Below are 22966 nucleotides of genomic sequence, written 5' to 3'. Positions count from 1 at the left end.
TATCATTTTTGTCTTAGCTACGGGTCCTTCACACCCTCTTCTTTTCCCTCTAAAGCTTTACATTGAACCAAGACATGTCAGCTTCACGATAAGTTAAAAACAAGTGTCCTATCTCCTTCTATTTGAGATATAGTCCCTTGTCCTCGTCGGTCATCTCCGCCTTGACATCTCGGCCTGTCCCGACCGTCAACTGTCAGATTGAGTTTGTCTACCAACCCGTCAAGCCTAGCCAGCAAAACGTGACCGTTGTACCGGGTGGCTTGTTACGATAATTACTTCCCGATATTGTAGCACCTGTATTTTCTGTATTACCATCAACTCATCACATGCTTTCAACGCGTCGCTATTCATCCTCGGATACGCAGACATGCTAAGTCTTATCACGGCAGACTTCCTCTTACATGTAAGCTTGTAAAGGACCGATTTAGCGATAATCCGCGACTTCTTATCTGTCTCCTTTCCGCCACCCAGCAACACCTTGATCATTAATTCCAAAACGAGTCCATCAGCGCAATTAATCCCAACCTTACTCGATGTACACAGTGAACGATCATCTTCGAGTCGCGACGAGTATACTACGAGAAAACGTGTCGGGCGATATAAATACATTTCACTGCTGCTCTCGTCTTGCCAGGTTGTGTCGCGACGCGCTTCTCTCATCGTGTCTTGCAATAACCCGACAAAGTCATCGTGCTGTTCATGCCAGCATCACCATGGATCACTGGCGCGCGTACATACCGTGGCAATTCCTTATTCCAGCACAGAGAACCATCCAGTTCTACTGCCAGTCGTCGTTTAATATTGCCATCCAGGTAATACATGGCCATCACACCCGTAGCAATTAATAATGTAGGTTGTGATATCCATAAAGAACGCGTACCTAAACCTCCCATCTCACCAACATAACATATTCTTCATCTACAGTACTCTTCATCGCATGCATCACAAGACAAGCCATAGTATATAATTCATCGTATTAAATACCTAAAACAACGCCAAACACCATCGCACTCACTCGTGCTATAATTACATCCCCAATCCCTTTTACTCTCCACTCCTAAACCTCCTGTTAAACTCTTCCACCGCAACACCAATCATCTTGTAGAGGAATCCTCTCTCACTACCCTCCCCAATCGGGATAAAAGGTCCATTTGCTCCTCCTCTTAGCGACAAACTCACACCAGTTCTCTCCTTAGCAATAGTCTGAACATCCTTCAGTGGCACGTCCCACTCGCTGGTAAGACGTCGTGATCGGATGAGTAAAATACGAGCATAAGTGATCATAACGACCATATCCTCCTTTGGTAGCTCCAAATGTCCAATGTACTGTTCGTCAAAGTATCTTCCGTTGTCCACTTGCTTAAGCCAATATTGGCCGAGAGCTTCCCGGGGGTTGTACGGGCGCACAATGCCATCTTGTGGGATGTATCGTGGGTATCGTGTGCGATCCAATCCATCTTGGTCAAACACGGTTGTTGTATTTCGGATACCCTCACTGACATTGCTGGCCATATCCAGAACTCCGACGGCAGGCTTGGTAGCCAGTCCAATAAAGCCCTTGCCGACACCCTTGAAGAATCCCAAAGCACCCTCTGTTTCGGCGCCTTCCAAAGGTTTGCGCGCAAGACCCCCCACACCCGATGCGACACTGGTGATGAAGCTGTTGGCGCCAGCAGTGACACCGTACAAGGCGTGCTTCGGCTTGTTGCGAGCTCTTGTGATACGTCGGCGGTCTTGGAACTGTTTATCCAGCGATGCTGCAGCAAGTCCCTTACTGAGACTGCCTGTAAACTTGGAGAAACTGTCGCTGAAGCCAAACACTGTCTTCTTCGCAAACGAGGCAGCACCCTTGGCAATACCCAAGCCAAACTCTTCTGGCTTATCCGACAGAATTAAACCCTGGTACGGCTCGTAGAACACATCCGTCACACCCGACGAGATGCTATTGAACAGACCCACAGGGTTGCCGAGGAAGTCGGCAGATCCAAGAATCTTGTGAATCTGATACATGACTTCTTGACTGTAGTGACTGGAGAAATTCTGAATGAGTACCGCCGTGGTCACCCTCACGTTGTCAAGGATGAGCGCGTTGAACTTGAGTGGCGCTTCGTTGACGTTTCCGACAGCCATGGTCATGACGTTGAGGAAGAACATGATGGGGTTGTGAGAAGATGCCTTGTCCTCGGCGTTGACTCGTTCCGTCCTCATGAAACTGAGGTTAAGCTGCATGGGTTGGATGTTGAGCACCTCGAAGTAAATGTCTGTTCCAGCTTGTAGGCCTGATGGCTCTGGAATATCGAGGTCCTCATCGCATAGCTTGCCTGACTCGTCAACCTCTGTCCAGCTAGCGCCTGGAACATTGGTAAAGTCAAGAAGAGCAAAGACAAAGTCTTCATCCAGCTCAACCGACATCTCCTGCAGCAGAATTGTTGCATACTTGACGTAAAGTACACCATACGAGTCATCCTTGACACGACTAACCATGGCATGGAGCGATGGGTGAGCATCCACCTCCTGCGCCTTCTTCGGCACGACAGTTGGGTAGAGAATCATGGGGAAAATGCCACCGTACAACTGATTGTCGATTTGGATCCATTTGATAGCCATGGAGATTGTCTGGATCAATGGCGAATCACTGTATCGCAGTTGTACGTCTCGGAATGTCAAGTAGGCAAGCTCCTTCATCTGAGCGTTGACAAGAGAAACACCAATACCAGCCAGCTTGAGCTGGGCGCGGAAAGTTGCGCCCGTGTCTTGATCCTTGACTTCGAAAGCTTCGGGGCCGGTGTTGGTTCTTGACAGCGCCTTTGGCTTGTACATACTCTTGCTGGCGCGGAAGTTGCTGAGAATCAGCGTCTGCTTCGGTCCATCGGCAGCAACATTGATGTCGACAATCTTCTGGTTGCCAGTGGACGTGGTAAACTTCATCGGAATCTGGTTACCAATCTCAGCCAGCTTGACATGTCGTTCCTTGCCATTCGCAGAGATGATGATCTCACGGAACTTGGCGGCGGGGAAGTCCCATGCATAAGGCATGACGCTTCGTGGTGGAAGACGATACCTGATCTGTCTCCAGCCACTGCGATCTTCGACTTCCTCATCAATGCTGGGGTTGGCCTGCCAGAACATGAACTCAATGTCACTCTCGTTGCGCACAGAGTAGGGCCAGGTCTTTTTCTCCATGCTAAAGTTCACAAAGACAGTGGAGTGCTCCATAAGAACTTCCACCTTGACGAGGTTCTGGCGTTGTCCAGGCTTAGCAATCTTGACATAGTGTGTACCAATATCCGCAATGTTGAAAGGCGAAGTCCACTGGCCGTTCACGTCAGGATAACACAAACACAACTGCTTGACCTTTGACTTTTGCATAAAGTGCAAAGGCTGGAGGGCACCATCGCCCAAGGTGAGATAGCCAGAGGAACTAGACTCTCGGACAAGAATCTCTCCTTCCATCTTGTTGTGCAGAACGAATCGAGGTGCAAGCGTCACAACCTTGGTGAGCTTGTACTTGCCCTGACCTGATTCGACAGTGACACCGACGTGAATCTCCTTGTCTTTCGTCGATGAGTTCAGTACAACCTCGGTAGTACTTCCAATGGCCTCAAAACTCTGAGGTCTACTCCATTCCGAGTCAGCAATCTTGAGAAGGGCTCTGTTGCGGTGATCATCGTTGCCGAAAGAGAACATGAAAGGCAGAGCCTTGGGACGGTCTTGGTTCGACGTATCCATCAGAGGGAATTGACCTGCTGCAGCCTTGGCTTGTTGGAGGAAGCTCTTAGCACGAACTCGAACATCCACGCCAGTCTTGTTCAAGACAACATAAGGGCTGTACACAGTGACCTTGAATGCACCACCGCTGTTGGGAATCTTATGGTAGTGCAGCGACAGGTGCAGTGGTAGACCTTGATCGTCCTTGACGACAATTCTACCCTCCTTGCGGAACTCTTCGTTGTTGCCCGGGTTGATGATGGAAAAGTCGCTCGCCTTGAACACTGTATCTTGCATATCGATACTAAGGAGAAGCAAGTGTGAGAGCTCAACAACATGAACCGGGCTGACGCCACCCTTTCGCAAAAAGTTGGTCCAATCCTTCTTGGTCGCCTTATCATATATGCGATACTTGAAGTCGTAGGGCAACAAATTCTCGAGGGTCACAGGTGCGGAAAGCTTGATCTTCATGTATGGGTATTGTCTGGGATCGTTAGTACGGTACTCATTGGTAGGTGTTGGTGAACTTACTTGGTCAGTGGGTTAGCCTTGTCAAAACGGGCATGTACTTGGAAGTAGAACGGGTCGCCATTCTCTCCCTTGCAGACCACCTGCTTGGTAGGCCTCTTCAGCAAATCTCTCCAGTACAGTTGGTCGTTGCTCCATTGGTAGCCGAAACCACTGTCGGGTCGAATAAGTACACGCTTCTCAAAGACAGCGCCGACCGGAGCGGGTCGAGAGTCACCAGGAGCAATCTTTTCGATCTTGAGAAGATGGCCATCCTGTGCATCGTAAATACCCAGTTCGACAGGAATCTCAGTGGCGTTCTCAACATGTAGTGGAGAGCGGAATGTCACATATTTGATGTTGTCAGTGCCCAACTCGACATCAACGCAAAGACGATGGAGAACATCATCAGCCTTGGGGCGGAGACCGTACAGGTACTCGCCCTCTCGGTTGAGTCTGACATTCTTGACAGGGTCAAATCCACTGCCTTCCAACGAAATGGACACGTTGTTCTGGTTTGACTCGGTGAGCAAGTTCTCACGCATCTTCTCCCAATGCTCGAAGCTCCAAGGCGCTTCCTGGCCATCTTCCAAGCGAAGGTTAATAGGCTCCTCGCTGGTTGGGCTCTTAGAGTGAACGAGAACATCGAAGCCTGTGTAGTTCCTGATGCGGTATGGTGCTTCAACACCACGGGGCTTGTCCAGTACATCTTCATCAGATGTCAAGAACTGGAATGACTTGGAAGCTAGAGCGATTGAGGCTGTTGTGACAGTCACGTCAAAGACCTTCTTCGAGGCAACGTCAATTGACATCAACCCAGAAACAGGATCCTTGGCAACACCGAAACCAACTTGCCATGGCTCAAGGAGGGGCTCCCAGCTCGACTTGGCGAAATTGTAGACGTTGGAGTACAGGTCAATAGCAGTCTCAGCCTTGAGGTTCGAAGACCAGTTCTCGGCAGATGCTGTAAAGTTCTTGATGCCGATATCCAGAATAGGAAGTTCGTGTACATCTCCAATAAGCACGACACGAATACCTTCCACTGTGGCGGACAGGGTCTCAAAATTTTGTCGGGCAACTTGCTCGGGAGATTTGCCTCCCTTGGTATCGGCACCCTGAGCGACAGCGTGACTAGTTGCTGTCACCTTGCTTCTACCAGCGATGGTAGACTGGCCACGACCGCTAGCAGAGCGCTGCTTCATACCGGCGTTTCGGAGTTCGCGCGCTTTCTGTTCGGCAGGCGTTTCCTTGGCTTGCTGCTTAGGCTCGTTGCCAGACAACTCGCTTGCTTTGCTAACAATTTGAAGCACAAGAAGGATATCGCGCAGGGACAAACGCAAGACAAGAGGCTCAATGTCGACGTGAATGTCAGTGGTCTGAGGCTTGGAACCATCCATGCTTAATTGAACCGAAAAGTCGTCGATGATGCGAAGGCGAGAGGTCTCAAACTTGTCCATTCGGCACAAGAACATTCCAATTTCGGAAATCTGGAATGTCAAGGCATGCTGTTGTGAAAGAAGCATCTGTCGGATGGACAATACGATGGCCTCGGAGCTAGACGTCAAAGGATTGGCAATCAGGATGACTTGCGCATCAACCAAGTTGACTCGGAACGCAATGCTCATGGCGGGCTCTTGTTTGCTGTCTACTTGTTTGGACACGTCGTCGCTTTGGCGTCGCGAGAGTTCTGATCGAGGTCGTGAAGCACCGCCAGTCAGAGTCACTTGCATGGAATCAGTATCCGACTCATCGGGTGTGTTATCCATGATGCTTTCATCGTCCATCGGGCTACTCTCGTCAACAGCAAGTGCCTCGACGGCAAACTTTTGAAGCGAGAATAGGTAATCGAGCGCAAAGATGACCCGCGGGCTGTCGATGGTAGCCATAGCTATCAAGCTCTTCTCCTTGCCACCTGAAATCGTGACACTGGCCATGAGCTGTTGCACATCCTTGTTCATGGATGACATGATACGGCGGAACTTGTTAGTATCGCGTGGTCGACTGTCGTAGATTGTAAATGATCGAATGAGCAGCTCTGCCTCCAGAGAACTATCTGAGAGCATTCTTGTCTTGACCTTGGTATCGTCGAGTGAGAATCGCGACAAGCTAGACTTGCCGATATCGTGAACAGGCTCGTTTTCTTCCGCATTGATAAGCTCAAGACCAATGGTGCTGACACGGAACACAAGATCAAGTTTCGTCCATTCTTGACCAAGCGACCCAAGTTCAGGGCCAAGATCTACCAACGTCTTATCGTCGGCAGATTTATCTTCAAAGTTGGCAGTTCGGGCGCGTTGTAGAGTACCTTCGTCAACAGCCTTGGCTGCTTCCTCCTCCTTATCGCCGCCTTCGCCAGCAAAGGCTGCAGGCACCGACTTTGAGATCTCCAAGAGAAACTTGACTTGGTATTGTGTGAGTCGCAGATTGAAGTCGGACATGGTACCTTCAATCTCGGTCTCGGGTCTCTTGACACCATGCTTGTGCTCAGCGTACGTAATATTGAAACCGAGGTCGACGTGATCGATCATCTCGAGCTCCTCCGAGACTCCTCCTGAGTAGTGGAAGTCTGAAGTCAGTTTAATCTTGCGGATACCAGCTGACAACTTCATGGCGATGTCAGAATTCTCGCTGTCATCAAGAGGGGTGAACTTGTTCTGGGCGTAGATTTCACCAAGGTAGGCAGTGATAACATCTCGCTCAGTTTGCCCTGGCTGTTGCACACGAGGGAAGACAACAATTGGAGTATTGACAACAACGTCAAACTTGAAGCGACTGGGGCTCTGCTGCAATTGATTGGCCTGGTTCATAGCAGCCTGGCGAGCAGCGTTGTACAGAGCCTGCATCTTTCCAAATTTGACCAAAAAGTCAACGATCTTGCGGAATGGTTCTTCGATAAAGTTCACCTTGACGGAACCAGCGCGAAGGAAGACAGAGCTGTCGTATCCCGGGTATGCCTTGGGGTTGCTAGCATCAAATGTCTCGTATCGGAAATCGGCTAGATCATCTCCTTGGATGGTGACGAGTTGTCGAAGATGGGAATCCTCCGAGACACCGAGGTTAACGTCGTCAACGAGCGAAAGATCACCAAGCTTGGCTGAGATGCGCATCGTATTTCCGCGCAGGAAGATACCGGCGTCAGCCTTGTTAAATGACAGTGTAGCAAGACGAATGCCATCGTTGTTGAGGATCAGTCTGATACTCTTCAAGTCAACCTTGACTCGGATAGACCCGTTACTAGAGGCTGATTGAGGCTCATTAGCAACTGCGACTGCAGTATTGATGCTCTCCGCGTCGTCATCATCATTGTCTAATATCGCCTTGTTGTTGTTGTTTGACTGGTTGTCGTTGTTATTGTTTGTAAATGTGATAAGAATAAAGTCAAGTAGAGTAAGCAGTGTCTTTCGGGTAACGATCAAATTAATTGTAGAGACAACGGCGTTGATGTTGGTTTCGACACCCTCGTAGACAGGCATGAACTCGGGGGAAGCGGGGTTGACTTTGACAAATTTGACGTGGACCAGACTGCGGCCTTCCTTGAGATCCTCACTGTCTCCAGATGAGATAATTGACTTGAACTCGGCCGAAGGGTTGTCCACAAAGTCGTCGACTGTGACTGAACCAAGTGAAACGTCCGCGACCATGTCAAAAGGTCTGGTGTAGAACTCCAAGTCGAATCGCTCAGCAACCAACTCAACCAGCAGCGCATCAGGCTTCTGTCCATCTGGGTCGCTTCGGTAAAGCGAACCTTTGAGTGTGTCTACCTTGAACTTGAACTCGAAGATGCGTTGCTGGACCTTGAGTTGCTCGGAATTACCTCCGTCTGTCGCGTCTTCAAAGTCATCATCATCTTCATCCATATCGTCAAGAACGACTGCGGTCTCGGATTGCATGAATGGGAATGGTGTGGACTGTCTTCGCTCCCGCTGAGATTTTCTTCTAGATCGGTTGGACGAATTGCTCTTTAGGCGAGGACGAGAAGCTTCCTTGTGTTGCTCAATCTTCTGCGCCGAAGTTGCACTAAACTTGGGAATAGCCACATCAATGACCTTCATCAAGTTCTTATACTTGGTGTCAGACACTGTCGCATGAAGCATTGGAAGATGTCCCGAGACCTTGAACTTGGTCAGGTTGGGTGCCTTGGGTAGGATGGATGTTTCGACGACAAAGTCGACATTGATCTGTTCAACAACATGAAGATGAGCCTCGTCGCTCTTCTCAACTAATTGAGCCTTGGTCTCGTCAACAGAGGGTCCGATGAGAACTTGAGTAGATGTCAGTTTGACAATAAACTTGTCGTACATGACAGACTCGAGTTTCTTGAGATCTTCGTCGCTGTATGTCTGCTTTTGTTTGGATTGGATCTCCTTCATTGTGCCCTGATCAACCAGTTCACTGTTGACGTGGATGTGACCTGCATCCACAATAAGACAGGTAGAGTTTTCCGTAGTGATGCTGACAGGCACGATGATCAGAGGTGCTTGAAGATCCAGCTCAGCATTGATGGTCTTGTGCTCCTCCAATGCAAACTCAAGACCGGCTCGAGTTTGTTCACGAATGCTCTCGACAGTTGCACCAGCGCTCTCCATGAGGGCATTAATAGACTCCATGTGTCGCTCGGGAGGTCTGAAGAAGTCGGCAATGCCAACGACAAAGTTGGGATTCCAGATAACCTCGAGGGGCTTCATCTTTCCAACAATAGCAATATCGCCCTCCCGCTCAATTGGGTTCTGCTCGAATTCGAACTGGAAGAAGGGGTCTTCCTCAGGTTGCTCAAGTTCGGCCAGCGACAGTCGCTTACGCTGATTGTTGGTAGGCGCATCCTTGACTCGCACAATCTCAGGATAGACAGAGTCCGGTGTGGTGCCATCGTTGACACGAAGACCACCAAGACTAACATTTGCGAGCATCGAGTCTTTCCTCTGTAGCGCCTTGGCCTTGAACACGTCAAAGTGTAAACTAAGAAGATCCGCAGCATTGTCATGCGGGCTCTTCTTCAAGGTGAAACTACCAGTGCTGAGGGATGTTTCGATGCACATCTTGATGGCTTCACGAGGCATGTCAACTTCATCCGCAATGGCGTTCTTTTCATCCCAGTCAATGGCCTCGTAGAGTTCCTGCCGTTGCTCTTCGGTCATTTGTGTATTCTCCTCATTGTGCTCAATCGTTTCCTGTGGTTTCGAACCCCACACCCACGATATCCAACCTTGCTGCTGTTGGGGTTGTTGTGGCTGGTTCTTGAGAGCTTCGGCGTTCTCCTTCTTCAGCTGGTTACGAGCTAGAGATCGCCAAAATCGCAAGTCTTCGTACGTGAGCTTCCACTCCAGACTATTAATGGCATCTGTTTCGTCACTGGACATCTGGTGGCCTTGCTTTCTCTTTTTGAACAATTCAATGTATCGTTTTCGGTCGTCGCGTCGCTCACGGAAGTAGTCCCAGGACCATTTGCGGTTGCGCTCATGGATCTTTGACAGAACAGCATTACCCGCAAACTCCAACCAGGCACGGGGATCTTCCTTGGGTCGGGCACCCTTCGGTTGCAATCTCTTGTATTCTTGATGTCGAATGAAGTAGTGGAACAGATCAACCATCATCAAGGCATCGCGGTACTGATCGTCGTCGAGGACAACACCAATCTCTTCAAACAGTAAGTTGGCTTTGAACTTGGGTACCATGATGTCACCCGACTTGTCAAGCTCGATCTTGGCTTGACCATTGACAGGCTTCAGTATGAACTGGTGATGGGAGTCCTTTTGTGCATCCTTGCCAATCATCTCTCTAAACTTGGCGACCATCTCATCGTGTGACATTACTCCCTCGGATGAGGCTGACGCTTCGCGGCCAGTTCCGAGAAGATCTGAATCGGTATTCCAGTACACAGCTAAAGCGCCGAGGGTTGCCAGCTTGTGAGTGACGGTGTTTGAGTCCTGAATGAAGACGGGTTTCCACTGGCCATCAGTACTGACAGCACTGAACTCCTCGAGGGTAACACCAAGAGCGAATGGGTGTCCTGGCGCTGAGATGGAATCTTCATATCGAATGTGTATGTTCTTGACCGTGACTTGTACATTGTCAACGATCTTTGTTACCAGACTTTGTGTAAAACTCTGGCTTTTCTTCTGCTCCTCCTGGCTTAGACCTTCCTGGTTCCTCTCCTTGAGCAACTCGGCACTATCCAGCTTCTCCATCTTGAGACGCTGTTTCCTGCGGTCCTCCTCATCTTGATCGTATTGGGCCTCCTCCTTAGGGCTGGCGAGCAGAAAGACATCTTGGATGAAGACCTTGACAGGAGCGCCGCGCAGGTTGGACCAGGGAATGACTAGAGTCAACTCGCCCAGGTGGCCTTCCATAACATTGATGGGAAGCTTGAGCTGGTCGAGAGCCTCACGGCGCAGCTCGAGGTTGCGTAGCTTGACATCGCCAGACCAGATACCGACTTTGAGCTGGGCAGGGTCAAAGTTCTTGACGTACATGCCCAGGAAGCGGTTAAGCAGACCAGCAACGAGGCCTTCGAGCATTCTGGCGGTATTGTGGCCGTAACCCGGGCCGGGGAATTAAAGTTTGGGTTCTTGTTGATGTAGTTTATCGGGGTGTCATTTGTCGAGGGGATTATTCTGCCATACGAGGCTCGACCGTTGTATCGTCCGTCTGTCAGTGCTCTTCAAAGTCAGAGCGGGGTCGTAATCGAAACTGTATCTCGTAGGTACAGCAGACGGGGTATCCCTGAGAATGGGAGTGACAGAAGATAGAGAAAAAAGCGGGATTTGGTGGATGAGGGTATTATCGATTATGCCTCTTGAATAAAGATGGGCAGCTTTGCGGTGATGGTGAAAAGGTGGATTCAATCAGGCGTGTCGTCCTGTGAGTGAGTGACGCACCTCCTCCGGAGCAAAAGTGGGAATTACCATGGATTGGCATTTGGGAATGGTGTGGCGTGTATGACGATGCTGTTGGAGGTACTTACTATTTGCGGATAGATCAGCCAAGAATCAGGTACCGAACTGGGCTAGGAGCTGCCAGTGGCTTTCGACTTCACGTTCCAACGCGTTCGGGCAGTTTATAGCCCTGGAGCACATCAAAGCACAGGGCAGGTTACAGTGGGGGTTCTCCATAATCATTCCCGCAGCATTGGCATCGAGCCAAGAGATAATCAGCTGTACTAAAGTCGAGTGATAATTCATGACTATTTAGTTATATCCATCCATTGATTAAAAACGTTTGTTCGAATATGCGTTAATATTTCAGTGCAGTCTGGGAGTGACATGCTACAATTTAGCAGGTGTTGATTTCCCTGATGGACGTACCTAAGGAGGAGGTGTTCAGCTTTGGAGCTCCCACACTTTCATGACGTCACGATATTGGGAGGTAGCTTCAGACTGGATCGCGATGATGTAGTCCAGACGTGACAATAACCTAAGAAAAACAAAGAGAATAAGAGCAGGCAAATTAGAGTAGACGGGTTGTTTACAAGCAATTTCCGATCCATCCATAGCTCCAGTACCTGTCCAGTCTTAGCCTTGTTTGACATGCAACAGAGTTTCATGACTTCCAGGTACAGATTACGTAGCTCATCCGTACATGTCCTATTCTAATCCTGATCTTGATCTTGATCCAGATCTTGGAAGAAGCTGAAGAAGATTCCATGATTACATGAACTTTCCGAAAGCTCCATCTACCTCAATGGTATTTCTATCCTAGTTTCCATTCCAGATCTTGTTCCCTCTTCAATCTTCTCTCTCGATAATCATTAACTAAACCATCATTGAGCTTTGCTTTGTCCTGTCTACTCGCGTGCCTCTCAATTGACTTTTACTGCATCATCCTCCATCATGTTCCGTACCTCTTCTCGTCCCCTCTGGCAACTCGCCGCGAGAGCTTCACCCAGAACTTCTCTACCCCGCGCATCAATTGCACCTCTACTACGCCAACAACGAGCTGTCTACTCTAGCAAATCCGATCAAGAGAACCCTCCTCCTCCAAAGCAACCCATTGACTATGAAGCCGAACGCAAACGTGGACAGGAGCTTCTCCAGTCTGACCCCAGCCATGTCTCGAGCAAGAGCTCACTCCCCAACAACATCGGAGTCCAAGGCCCTCCCCAGGAAGCAGGCATGAGCAACGATCTCATGCACGATATTGTAAGCTTCAAAATAGGGCAGCACCAAAATCAATCCGCTAACAGTCGTTGTAGGGTATTGTGAAAGACACATTCACATTCACAGACGTACCCCGCGAATCGCGCATCCTCGGTCTTGCCGGTACACTTCCTTACCTTGGAACTTCGCTTTCCACGGTCTTTCTCGCTTGGAACTTGAACAAAGATATCCCTACGGGCAATGCTTTCTACGATACCATCATGGTCGACCATGAGACTGCCAAGTACCTGCTGAGTGTCATTGAGCCTCTCCAGCTCGGATACGGTGCTGTCATTATCTCTTTCCTTGGAGCCATCCACTGGGTAAGTCCTTGAGCTCTTAAATGTTGCTCATCTGGCTAACCACCATACGATAGGGCCTCGAGTACGCCGAAAAGTCGCCATCTCTTCAACGAACCCGGTTCCGTTATGGCATGGGTCTCGCCTCCTCAGTCATCGCCTGGCCTACTGTGATGCTCCCTGTCGAGTACGCTCTCACTACTCAATTCATGGCTTTTGTCGGTCTCTACTTTGCCGATTCTCGCGCTGCGACCAAGGGCTGGGCACCTCGCTGGTACGGAGCCTACCGTTTCCTCCTCACAGCCATGGTCGGACTCGCAATCTTCATTTCGCTCATTGGCCGAGCCAAGATCAAGCAGGGTGATGCCATTACAGCTAAAGGTCTAAGCGACAACTTCGCCCGAAGCGGTATCGCAGATCACGACACCGACTGGGCGAAGCTTGAGGAAAAGGAGAAGGAGCGTCAGCGCAAGAAGAAGGCTGAAGAGGAGAAGAAGGCCAAGGAGGCTGAGAAGAAGAAGAAGGAGGAGGAAAAGAAGAAGGGTAAGAAGGGCGGTAACAAGGAGAAGAAGAGTGACGACAAGGCCAAGGCTTCTGAAGAGGGTAGCGACAAGAAGTCTGACTCCAAGGACGAGGGCAAGGATGAGGGCGAAAAGGACGAGTCCGAGTCAAAGGAAAATGATGAGTCCGAGTCCAAGGATGGTGACAAGAAGGCCGAGTCTAAGGAGGGCAAGGACGAGAAGCCCAAGGAAGAGTCCTCTGACAAGAAGGACGAGTCTGAGAACAAGAACTCTGAGGAAGAGTCTGAGAACAAGAACTCTGAGGAAGAGTCCGACAAGGAGGACAAGAAGGATGATAAGTCTGAGGATAAGAAGGAGGAGGACGACTCCAAGGACGATTCCAAGGATAAGGATGACTCCAAGGATAAGGATGACTCCAAGGATAAGGATGACTCCAAGGATAAGGATGACTCCAAGGATAAGGATGACTCCAAGGATAAGGATGACTCCAAGGATAAGGATGACTCCAAGGATAAGGACGATTCCAAGAACAAGAAGGATGACAAGTCTGATGACAAGAAGGACGACTCTAAGGACAAGGACGACTCCAAGGATAAGAAGGACGACTCCAAGAAGAAGGAAAAGAAGGAGTAATATGCTGGCAAAAGACCAAGCAAGACAAGCATGAGCACTGGCGATTAAAGGAGTTTCGGAATTTCTGTTAATTATTTATATGCCGAGTTAATGAATTGACGCTTACAAGACAAGACATTCCTAAAGTGAATAGAAATCATTCATGCATTAAACAACTAGGTATCTCTGACCCGCCACAGGCATTGCTCCGTACAATCCCAAGACAGCCGTCCTATGTATAATTCTATCAGACCCCCTGAAGCGAAGCAAAGCAGATGGTGGCACAAGTTCTAACGCCGTCAAGATGCAACCGGACTGGGGCCGTCTGATTCTGTCCCAGGTATACCCATCCCAGCTTTTCCGCGATGAACCTCCAAAAGCATCATCATCATTAAAAGTATTGTAATAAAAATCATTGCACAATGTTTTGTTGACAATTCTAAGGTCGAGCGAGTCCTTGCTTGGCCTGTAACGTGTTAGTTATGATGACATCTGCAGTAAAAAACACGGACAACATACCTTCATCTGTTCAATTCTAGCCTTCAATTGGCTCGTCACCTCGGCCGCTCTCCTCCAGCTCTCGGCACCGTTACCTGTTGGTTGAGGTAGTGATGACATGGGCCGTTGGGTGGGTGTTGGTACATGTTCTTCATCGTTGTATGGCCGTGCGCTTCTGAAACCTCGTGCTGGTGATCCACGACCTGATGAACTTCCGCTGCCAGTGTATCGCATCTCGGGACTGAACTTGTTACGAGAAGGTGCCATATAGTCGCCGTTTTCCTTCTCTTCAGACATGCTGCTAGCTATGCTCATTCTATGACGGCTGACAGATGGCGGTCCGTGATCTCGGTAAACGTCTTCGTGTGTAGGCGAAGCAAGGCGACGAGGGCTATTCATGCCGCTTCCGGCATTATCAAATCTCTCGGCGTGACTCAAAGCCTTCTTAAGTCTTTCCAGTTCACGTCTCAAGCGGTCGTTGGTCCCCTCGGTAGCCTCTGCATCGCTTCTTGCACGAACCAGCTGAGTCTCCTTGGCCTTGATACTCAGCACATCACGGGTGTGGTCCTCAATCAGGCCAGCATTCTGGTTCTTAAGTTCTTGAATCTCCGACATAAACTTGCTGCGTTCTTGTCGCATCTCTTCAACTTGGCGGGTCAGTCGGTCGTTGGCTGCCCGAAGCTCCTCAATCTCGGCTCGTTCCACAGCAGTGAGGCCGCTGGATGGAGGTGGAGAGGCGGGTTCCATGGGAGGTGAGGGTGCAGCAGGCTTGACAAGAGAGCGTCCAGCAAGACCACGAGAGAGACCAACACGTGGTTGAGGAGGAGGGGCTGGCTCATCATCGTCAGGCATGACAGGTCCTGTGGGTACTCGACGAGGAGAGCCAGGAGGAGCAGGACCTCCAATTGTCTTCTTCTTCAATCCACCGAGTCCAGGCTTCGTAAGCTTAGGGGCTGCTCGAGGCGTAGGCTGAGGAGCGAGAGGCTCGTCAGGCATCACAGGAGCAGCGGCGGGAGCCGCTGGCTTCTTGGCAAGGGGCTTCTTTCCACCCATAACCTTCTTAGCGGGAGCAGCCTTGGGCGCAGGGGCAGCAGCCTTGGGCTTGGGCTTTTCCTTAGCTTTGACTTCGGCGGCCTCGAAAAACTCCTTGACCTTGTTCTTGCGAATATCGTCCAGAGCCTCCAGGTTGGGTAACATGGCACGTTCGCCAATGATCTTCATGACCGTACCAAGAATCTCGGCACCACCGTCTCGAAGAGCAGCAGTGGACTCGGCCAGAAGCTTCTTACCAGCTTCACAGATGGTGGCTTGCTCCGGCTTGCTGGGCACATCTCGTGTTGTTCGTAGGCAGCGAATCAGGAACTTCATGGTACCCTCCTTGACCTGGGGGTTCTTGTTGCTGAGGTAGGCGATAATATCCTCCAGGCACTCGGACAAGTCGGTAGAGATGAAAACTGAGTCCAGGGCGGCTCCAAGAGCGTCAGCTACCGAAGCCTTCTTCTCCTTGAGGCGGTCCATGATGGGCTGCATAACTGTGGCGCGGTATTTGGCAAAGCCTTTACGGAGGCCCTTTGCGAGAAGATCGATACAGACGGCGGCTTGAACAACGACAGCAACGTTGGCATCTTTCATGCACTTGGCCAAGCCACGACAGACCTCATTGAAATCGGTTTCCTTAATGCGGGGCACGTTGATTGCCGCGTGCAGAGCGTCAACGGCTTCTTTTCGGTCCTTCCACTTCGAGGAAGCAAGCTGATCGCTAAAGTTGGACGGAATCTTCTTGCTAACATCTTGAGGCTCGGCCAGATCAAAAGCATCCATTTCTTCGCCATCCTCCCCCTCTGCTTCGCCTTCCTCGCCATCCTCACCACCTTCCGGGGCAGCGGCGAGAGCTTCTTGCTGGGATCGGAGCAGACGTTCTTGCTTGGGCGGGCCCTCGGCCTTGATCTTTTCGAACTGTGCTTCCAAATCAGTCTGCTGGGTAGGCTTGAGCTCGCTCCAAAACATGGGCTTCATAGCCTCCCTCAACCATCTGTAGAGCTCGACTGTCAGGTTTGTAGCCTCAGCACGGACGTTCTTGTCGGCAGCACCAAAGGCTTTGGGGAGTGCTTTGAGCACAGGTTTCGGGTCGACAACCTTGCAACCATAGTTGTGGAAGATTTGTGTTAGGGCGTGGAATGTCGCGGCAACGTTCTTTGGGACCTTGTTGTTCAGACCAGGGAGCATGTCCTCGATGACAGGTCCAGGGACATCAAGTTCAATGTAGAGCAGAATAGCTTCGATGGAGTTCTGCTTGATCACGGCTCGGGTCGAAGAGAGACATTTCTCCACCATTGGGGTAATGGTCTGGTTCCGCGACCTTAAGCAGCAATCTCTTCCACCATATTTGAGAAAAGCGCACAATGCGGTGACGGCTTCTTGCTGGGCAGCAACATTTGTGTCGAGAACAGCTTTATTCCACAAGCTTGGGTCGTTCAAAAATGGTCGAAAACAGGGATCTGACTCGTCGGGGGACTTTTCGAATTGCTTGGTAGCCTCTTCGTATGCTCCTTTTCTAACCTTCCAGACCTTGTGGGAGAAGCGGTCGGGCAGGGGTATGGAGCTAAAATCTTCTTCGTCGGCCATGATTGCGTTTTCTAGGGAGAACTGGTATTGAGGAGAGCTTGAGACGGGGTATCTTTCGAGTGTATGATGTCGCTTCTTGGGTCGTAGAACCTGGACTAGGCGGGTAATTAGCTTATGAAATACGGAGCGCTTCGGAGGATCCATCATAAGGCTATTGGGGTTCAGATGCCATGGGCGCGCCGAGTACTCTAGAGGAGCAAAGCCGGCCTTGATGATGTTGGATAGCTTCGTAAAACATACCGAGTAAAAGCGAAGAGTAGAGAGATGGGTATCAAGAGGCGGGAAGAGTGTTGGTGGTTGTCGCGTGTGCTAAAGGAGGAAACAAAGAAATGCTTTGTTCTTTCTACAAAAGGCGGCGCAATGTTAGTGATGCTATTAAGTATGTAAAGAAGGAAGGATGCGCAATAGAGCAACAACGACCCAAATAGATGAAGATGCACCCGCAAAACAAGCAAGGCAAGCGACTTCTTATTTGTTCCTGGATCCTTGTTGTTTGGACAAAGTGCTCGAAACAATCGTTTTTTGGAGGGGAAAGTCAACAAGCGCCTGTCACCTGATTTGGCAGGGGTTGAAATGAACTTTGACAGGGCCAGAATACGGGGACGGGACGGAAATGGGTTTTCAGGGACTTACAAATTACTTCGTTAGAGTCGTAAGTATTGATCTGTTAAAGATATATGACAAATTGAGGGAGAAAAAAGGAAAAAAGCAAGGGGTATCCAACTTGTTAAATGTATGTCATAGGCTGACCCCAAATATTCAATGGCTGCCCTGTGTGTTGTCATTCAAGTGTAGATTCTTTTATTGACGCCCAATCTACCGCCATTGCCCCAGAAACAGACACAGGCAGTACCTGCTAGCCACACATTGCCCGATGTCAAAACGCTATGAAGATCAACATCAACAACCATGTTTCTTTATATTACAATTCGATTAATTCAAGATGAATCTGTCCAACGTTTAAGAAATATACTAAAATTGGCGTTTTCTGTCATTTCCCCAGGTCTAGCTCCCTTGCAGATAGACAGGAACGGGATTCAAGCCACATCTACTGGTTTCGGGTTCCTACATTCCTCTTTTCCAAGTGGATCCAGATTCAATAATGCAAAGAAATCTTCAGCTTTCAGCCTCTAGGTCAAAGCTCAAATGGCATGAACTTGTTACAGTCCAAATAGAAGATGCAAGAAATAGTTGCGTATGTTTCGCCTTGCATTCAATTGCTCAGCAACCAACCAATTGTTGACGTGTCATGCTTCAAGCTGAAGGGTATTGGCCTGTTGGTTAGATACAGGGTGAGTGAGGTCTGTCGAGTACAAATCAAGGTAGGTAATGAGGGGTATTCCAAACGTTTCCACCAAATACCTTTGCCGTAGGATCTCAATGATGATCATACATCACATCTAGCTGGGCTGAGGGTGCGGGTACTAAGCTAGGCGTAAGGATCTAATCCAACTGCAGCGAAGAAGACACGAGGCTGCAGGGAAAAGCTTTACTGGCATCAAGACTGAATTACGAACATGTCTTCTGGATTGTGACCAGATATGAACCAAGTGATAGTCGATGCTTCTCATGCTGCTGGAATGATGTGATCGCAGACCTATTAATTAACATTTACGATGTGTGGACTACGACTTATTGGCTTCATGTAGAACATCTTCCCATCGTGATAGATGAGCCAGCGTGTTGTGCTGGATACAGCTTATTATCACGGGTCACAGCAAAATAGAAACACGGATTTTTTATCGCCGTTGACTGTTTGTTTATTGCGTATTTCTACGTAAATAACCTGACGTCTGGCGCTGTGTCGTTCCAACTTGTCCCATCTCAAAGGTGAATATCGGTACCCAACCTGGGGAGTTACAAAACACGTTGACGCAAGACGACAGTAAACCGTAGACGCACGTCAGACTCATTCTGATACCCATAGGCCAGCCCCGCTGCCACGCAGGATCTAGTAGAAGAAACCGATAATCTTGCCCGAGACATGCTTGCGGCGAGCCGTCTCATGAACCATGATTCCAGCAGAAGTGGTGAGGACAATGTACCCGAACTGACGGGCAGGCAGAAGTCGAACCACCCACTTCTCGAGCTCGCCGAGGCGGACGTTGAAACGAGGGCTGATGACGCCACACTTGTTCAGACTAGAGAGGCTTTAGCGATCAATGAATGACGAGACAGACATGGTGGGACAAACCGGCCATTAAGCTGAACAACAATCTTTCCAGAGCGACCGTCCGACACCTCTTCGAACTCGCCGATGTACCCTTGCGCCTGCATAAGCTCAAGGAACTTGACAATGACCTTGGAGGAGGGACGGATGAGGACCTGACGCTTGCCAGCCTTCTCCGCGTTGTTGATGCTCTTCAACGCATCGCTCAAAACACTGGTTCGGACCATCTGTTCATAACTGGTTAAATATGACACATAATGTGTCTTCTCGGAGCACTCACGATGGCGGTTGGTGGTAAAGTTCACGTTGACTTGCGAAATTGCGTTTTGTCGAGGGGTTGTCGTGTACGGCAGGTTCTTCAGCGACGATAAAATCGAGCCTGAAGGTACCTGCGGAAGATGGCAAAGCCATCATACAAATAAGTCCATGCTCACAGAGTCCCTCCCAAAGTCAGTGGCCTACCTTTCCGAAATAAAGCGCGAAATAGAAAGTTTGTATTTTGAGGAAATAGTTGTAACCGTCCCTTTTTTTACTCAGACCAACACGGCGTGTTGATAGCTTCATTCACTGATACGACGCTATGACCATGCACGTGACAATATGGTGGGGGCACGTGAAGATAAGATTACCAAGTCCAGCCAGCATCGTCATGTTTAGCTTCCGCCTATCGCGTCGAGATCTTTCTGTAATCTTTAGCCAAGTGCGCTCGCGCACCCGAAACCCATCATTGACCACAAACTAGACAGCGACCATGAACGGCTCAACAGGATCATCGTTCAATCCCTCGCGTCTAACGAAAGCCGCCGCGGCCGAATATTCTTCATCAGCATCCGAATCTGAAGATGAACATCTTGCGCCAGGCCTCGACGACAACGACTTCGGTGACTTTAACCCTCGCAAGAGACGTCGCACGGGTCGTAATAACAAGGAAAAGGCAGCGTTAGGCATCTTTGGCTCTGATAGCGAGGACGACGGTCCAGCCAGGAAATGGAAGAGAACAACATTAAGGAACAAGGGCATGAACTTTGTTTCTACAGGCGCAGGCAGCGAGAAGGAAGACGACGATGAAGAGTCCGACGACAATCGCCCGATGCTAGGAAGCGCTATGGATCAAGACGAGGATGAGGAAGAGGAGGACGAAGGAAATACCCGTGGAATCGGACTAGGCTTCGCGGGCGTTGTTCGCGGTTTCGCTCAAAATGATACCCAAAACTCAAGTCGAAGCGCAAGCGCCGAAGCACCATCTCGTCCAGCCTTCCGAACCCGATTCGATGGAAAGAACCCTCTCGGTATGGGCTTTGTTCCCTCATCAGCGAACGACCCAGTCCTCAAGGACACACGCGATAATGGTTCTCCAACACCACGCAACAAACCACAGCCCAGTGCATTTAGCGCAAAGGGCAAAACAAACCCCAAATCTTTCGGTGCTCGAATGATGGCCAAGATGGGCTACGAGGAGGGCAAAGGTTTGGGTAAGGAAGGACAGGGTCGAAACGTCATTATCGAAGCAAATTTGCGACCACAGGGTATTGGTCTGGGTGCTGTGAAGGAAAAGTCCGAACAGGAGAGAAAAGAAGAGAAGCGACAAGCTGAGTTACGAGGAGAAGTGGTGGTTGATTCAGACGAGGAAGAGAAAAAGAAGCGCAAAAGGGCAAAGAAGAAGTCCTTGGGAGGTGCATTTGACAGCGCTGCGAGTACACCACGGCGACAAAAGCCGAAATATCTTACAGCAGAGGAGCTCAAGGCCACTGCGCCAGGTCTTCATATTCCAGATGCCTTTGCTCCTATTCTGGATATGACAGGGCCGGGCAGCAAGATGCTCACTTCGACAAGTGGTATCATGACACCCACAACAGGAACTGCTACACCAGAGTCGACGGAAGTTATCGAGGCGAGAAAGCTTGTGAAGAGAGCGCAAGCAGATTTGTTGGCTTTCTCCGACGAGTGGAAGAGCTTGCAGGAAAGAAAGACTTGGATTGATCTGGAGTTAAAGGAGAAGGAACAAGAAATGGACGATTTACGATCAGACTTTGAAAGGTTACAGGTCTTTTCCGAATTGGTTAGTGGCGAGCTTGCGACAGCCGACTGGGACCAGCTTATTGCATGTCTACACAAAGCTCTTGAACTCAAGGCCACAACATCAGAGATTGCCGATATTGCTGTCGCAGCTATCCATCCATTCCTTCGAGAAGCAGACTGGGATCTTCTTCAAGAGCCTACACGCTTCGCTTCAGGACTCAGAGAACTACTACCACTTCTCATGCCAGCAAATACCAATGGCAAGACTGTCGGCAAGTGGGATTCCTTGTCGGTTGATACAGACGACATCTACCGCCGCCACCACAAGTCAACAACACCTTACGAAAGCATGATGTACAAGAACTGGCTCCCTAAAGCCCTTACTGCGGTCCGGTCATGGGATGTCATGGATCCGACACCAATGCTGAGTGTTATGGAGGCTTGGCACGATCTTCTACCAGTCTTTGTTCGCGCACAATTTATCGACAACATTGTCCGAAAGTTAGAGACAGCTGTTTCAGACTGGAACCCCAAAAGCAGACGTTCAAACCACCGCCTACCGCATATCTGGCTGTTCCCCTGGCTTCAATACCTACCATCATATCACCTCGACCCCAGGGGTACTGGTCTCGTGGCGGACGTTAGACGAAAGTTCAGACAACTCATCGATGTGTGGGAGTTCAAAAAGGGCGAATTACCAGGACTCAAAGACTGGAAGGGTGTCTTGGGCGATCAATGGCGTCCTCTTGTCATGTCCCACGTTCTACCTTCGATGGGCAAATACCTCAGCCAAAACTTCAGTGTCGAGCCCTCGGATCAAGAACCTACCCTTCCAGTCCTCATGGGTGTACTAGACTGGCGATACATCCTCGGCCGGAGGGTTGTCGCCGAGGTGCTCTTACAACACATGTTTCCCACGTGGCACAGGATACTCGTGGAGTGGTTGTCTCGTGACGAGGTTGACTTGGGTGAGGTTGCGGAATGGTACGGGTGGTGGCGAGGAGGTGTTTTGAAGGAGCTCGCAGAGGTGGGCTCTGTAAAAGCAGAGTTTGACAAGGGGATGAGAGTTATGGCGAAGGCCGTTGCAGGGGCGTAATACTATTTGGAATGGAGGATGTATAGATAGAGTGTCTTACAAGGAGAGCATGGAAAAGCGTAGATTTGAATAGGGGTTTTCGGCATGAATCACACAATCGGTCATCCGGACGGACGTATCACGTCCTTAATTTGTCTCGTCCCTGGATTTCCTCAGCTTCGGTAGCTCCGTGACATGATGTCGGAGATCTTAGTCGGTACATCCGAGGCAGCAATGATGGCCATACATATTCCTGTCTGCTTTCAAGCCAACTGATAAGGACCGGTGTGGCATACAGCACTCATCCCCGAACAACGATCTTTCATCCAGTAACATGCCCCTATACAGCCTCTTTCAGTCCTTCTCCTCCAGTCCCATGTGGAAGCGAACAAGAAGTCCCTTCTCATCATCATACATGCCAAGCCAAAAACTCTGTACGAGTTCATAAGCGTGGCTGTCTCAATTGCCACAGATGCCCCCATCACCAGACTAGATACCCCTGATTGGTGAAGCTGGTACGACGGCTGAGAGGGTTGGGTCTCAAATGCTAGACAGGACCTGATGTATAGGCTGGAGATTAATGTGTAAGTTGAATCAAAGACATTGAGTTGCAGAGTGGTGCACAAATTCTATTATGTGACGAGTAATGATGAGCCAAGACATAGGGATTGGAGAGAGTTGGGTCTGGCTGCGACGCCCCTTTCAACTTACCCAGAGGCGAGGAGCGAGATATGTCCTATAAGAAGGGAAGGTTTCTTCAAGATTTCCACTCATCAGAATCTTCATCACACTGCACTCTC

At 49.7% G+C, this 22966-nt stretch overlaps 5 protein-coding genes across 5 annotated transcripts; 2 read left to right on the top strand and 3 right to left on the bottom strand.

Moving 5' to 3' along the window:
* Window positions 1-1044: 1044 nt before the first annotated feature.
* FSST1_006391 (membrane morphogenesis protein VPS13) lies at window positions 1045-10730 on the bottom strand (the record flags this gene model as incomplete). Its single annotated transcript, XM_083232755.1, has 2 exons — window positions 1045-4192; window positions 4240-10730. 2 exons carry the CDS (start codon window positions 10728-10730, stop codon window positions 1045-1047), a joined length of 9639 nt encoding a protein of 3212 aa, XP_083089821.1.
* Window positions 10731-12041: 1311 nt separating this feature from the next.
* Window positions 12042-13800, top strand: FSST1_006390 (uncharacterized protein; the record flags this gene model as incomplete). Its single annotated transcript, XM_083232754.1, has 3 exons — window positions 12042-12350; window positions 12404-12670; window positions 12724-13800. 3 exons carry the CDS (start codon window positions 12042-12044, stop codon window positions 13798-13800), a joined length of 1653 nt encoding a protein of 550 aa, XP_083089820.1.
* Window positions 13801-14218: 418 nt separating this feature from the next.
* Window positions 14219-17046, bottom strand: FSST1_006389 (armadillo-type protein; the record flags this gene model as incomplete). The annotated part of the gene is made up of 2 exons (XM_083232753.1): window positions 14219-14245; window positions 14299-17046. The coding sequence occupies 2 exons, from the start codon at window positions 17044-17046 to the stop codon at window positions 14219-14221; spliced, it is 2775 nt and encodes a 924-aa protein (XP_083089819.1).
* Window positions 17047-18853: 1807 nt separating this feature from the next.
* On the bottom strand, window positions 18854-19299 carry FSST1_006388 (uS8 family ribosomal protein; the record flags this gene model as incomplete). Its single annotated transcript, XM_083232752.1, has 2 exons — window positions 18854-19043; window positions 19097-19299. 2 exons carry the CDS (start codon window positions 19297-19299, stop codon window positions 18854-18856), a joined length of 393 nt encoding a protein of 130 aa, XP_083089818.1.
* Window positions 19300-19823: 524 nt separating this feature from the next.
* Window positions 19824-22187, top strand: FSST1_006387 (mRNA splicing protein SPP382; the record flags this gene model as incomplete). The annotated part of the gene is made up of 1 exon (XM_083232751.1): window positions 19824-22187. The coding sequence occupies one exon, from the start codon at window positions 19824-19826 to the stop codon at window positions 22185-22187; it is 2364 nt and encodes a 787-aa protein (XP_083089817.1).
* Window positions 22188-22966: the final 779 nt, after the last annotated feature.

The sequence above is a fragment of the Fusarium sambucinum genome, chromosome I (genome assembly GCF_050947815.1).
Source record: "Fusarium sambucinum isolate potato_lamoka chromosome I, whole genome shotgun sequence".
Lineage (NCBI taxonomy): Eukaryota > Fungi > Ascomycota > Sordariomycetes > Hypocreales > Nectriaceae > Fusarium > Fusarium sambucinum.
This window is presented reverse-complemented; position numbering and strand designations above follow the sequence as displayed.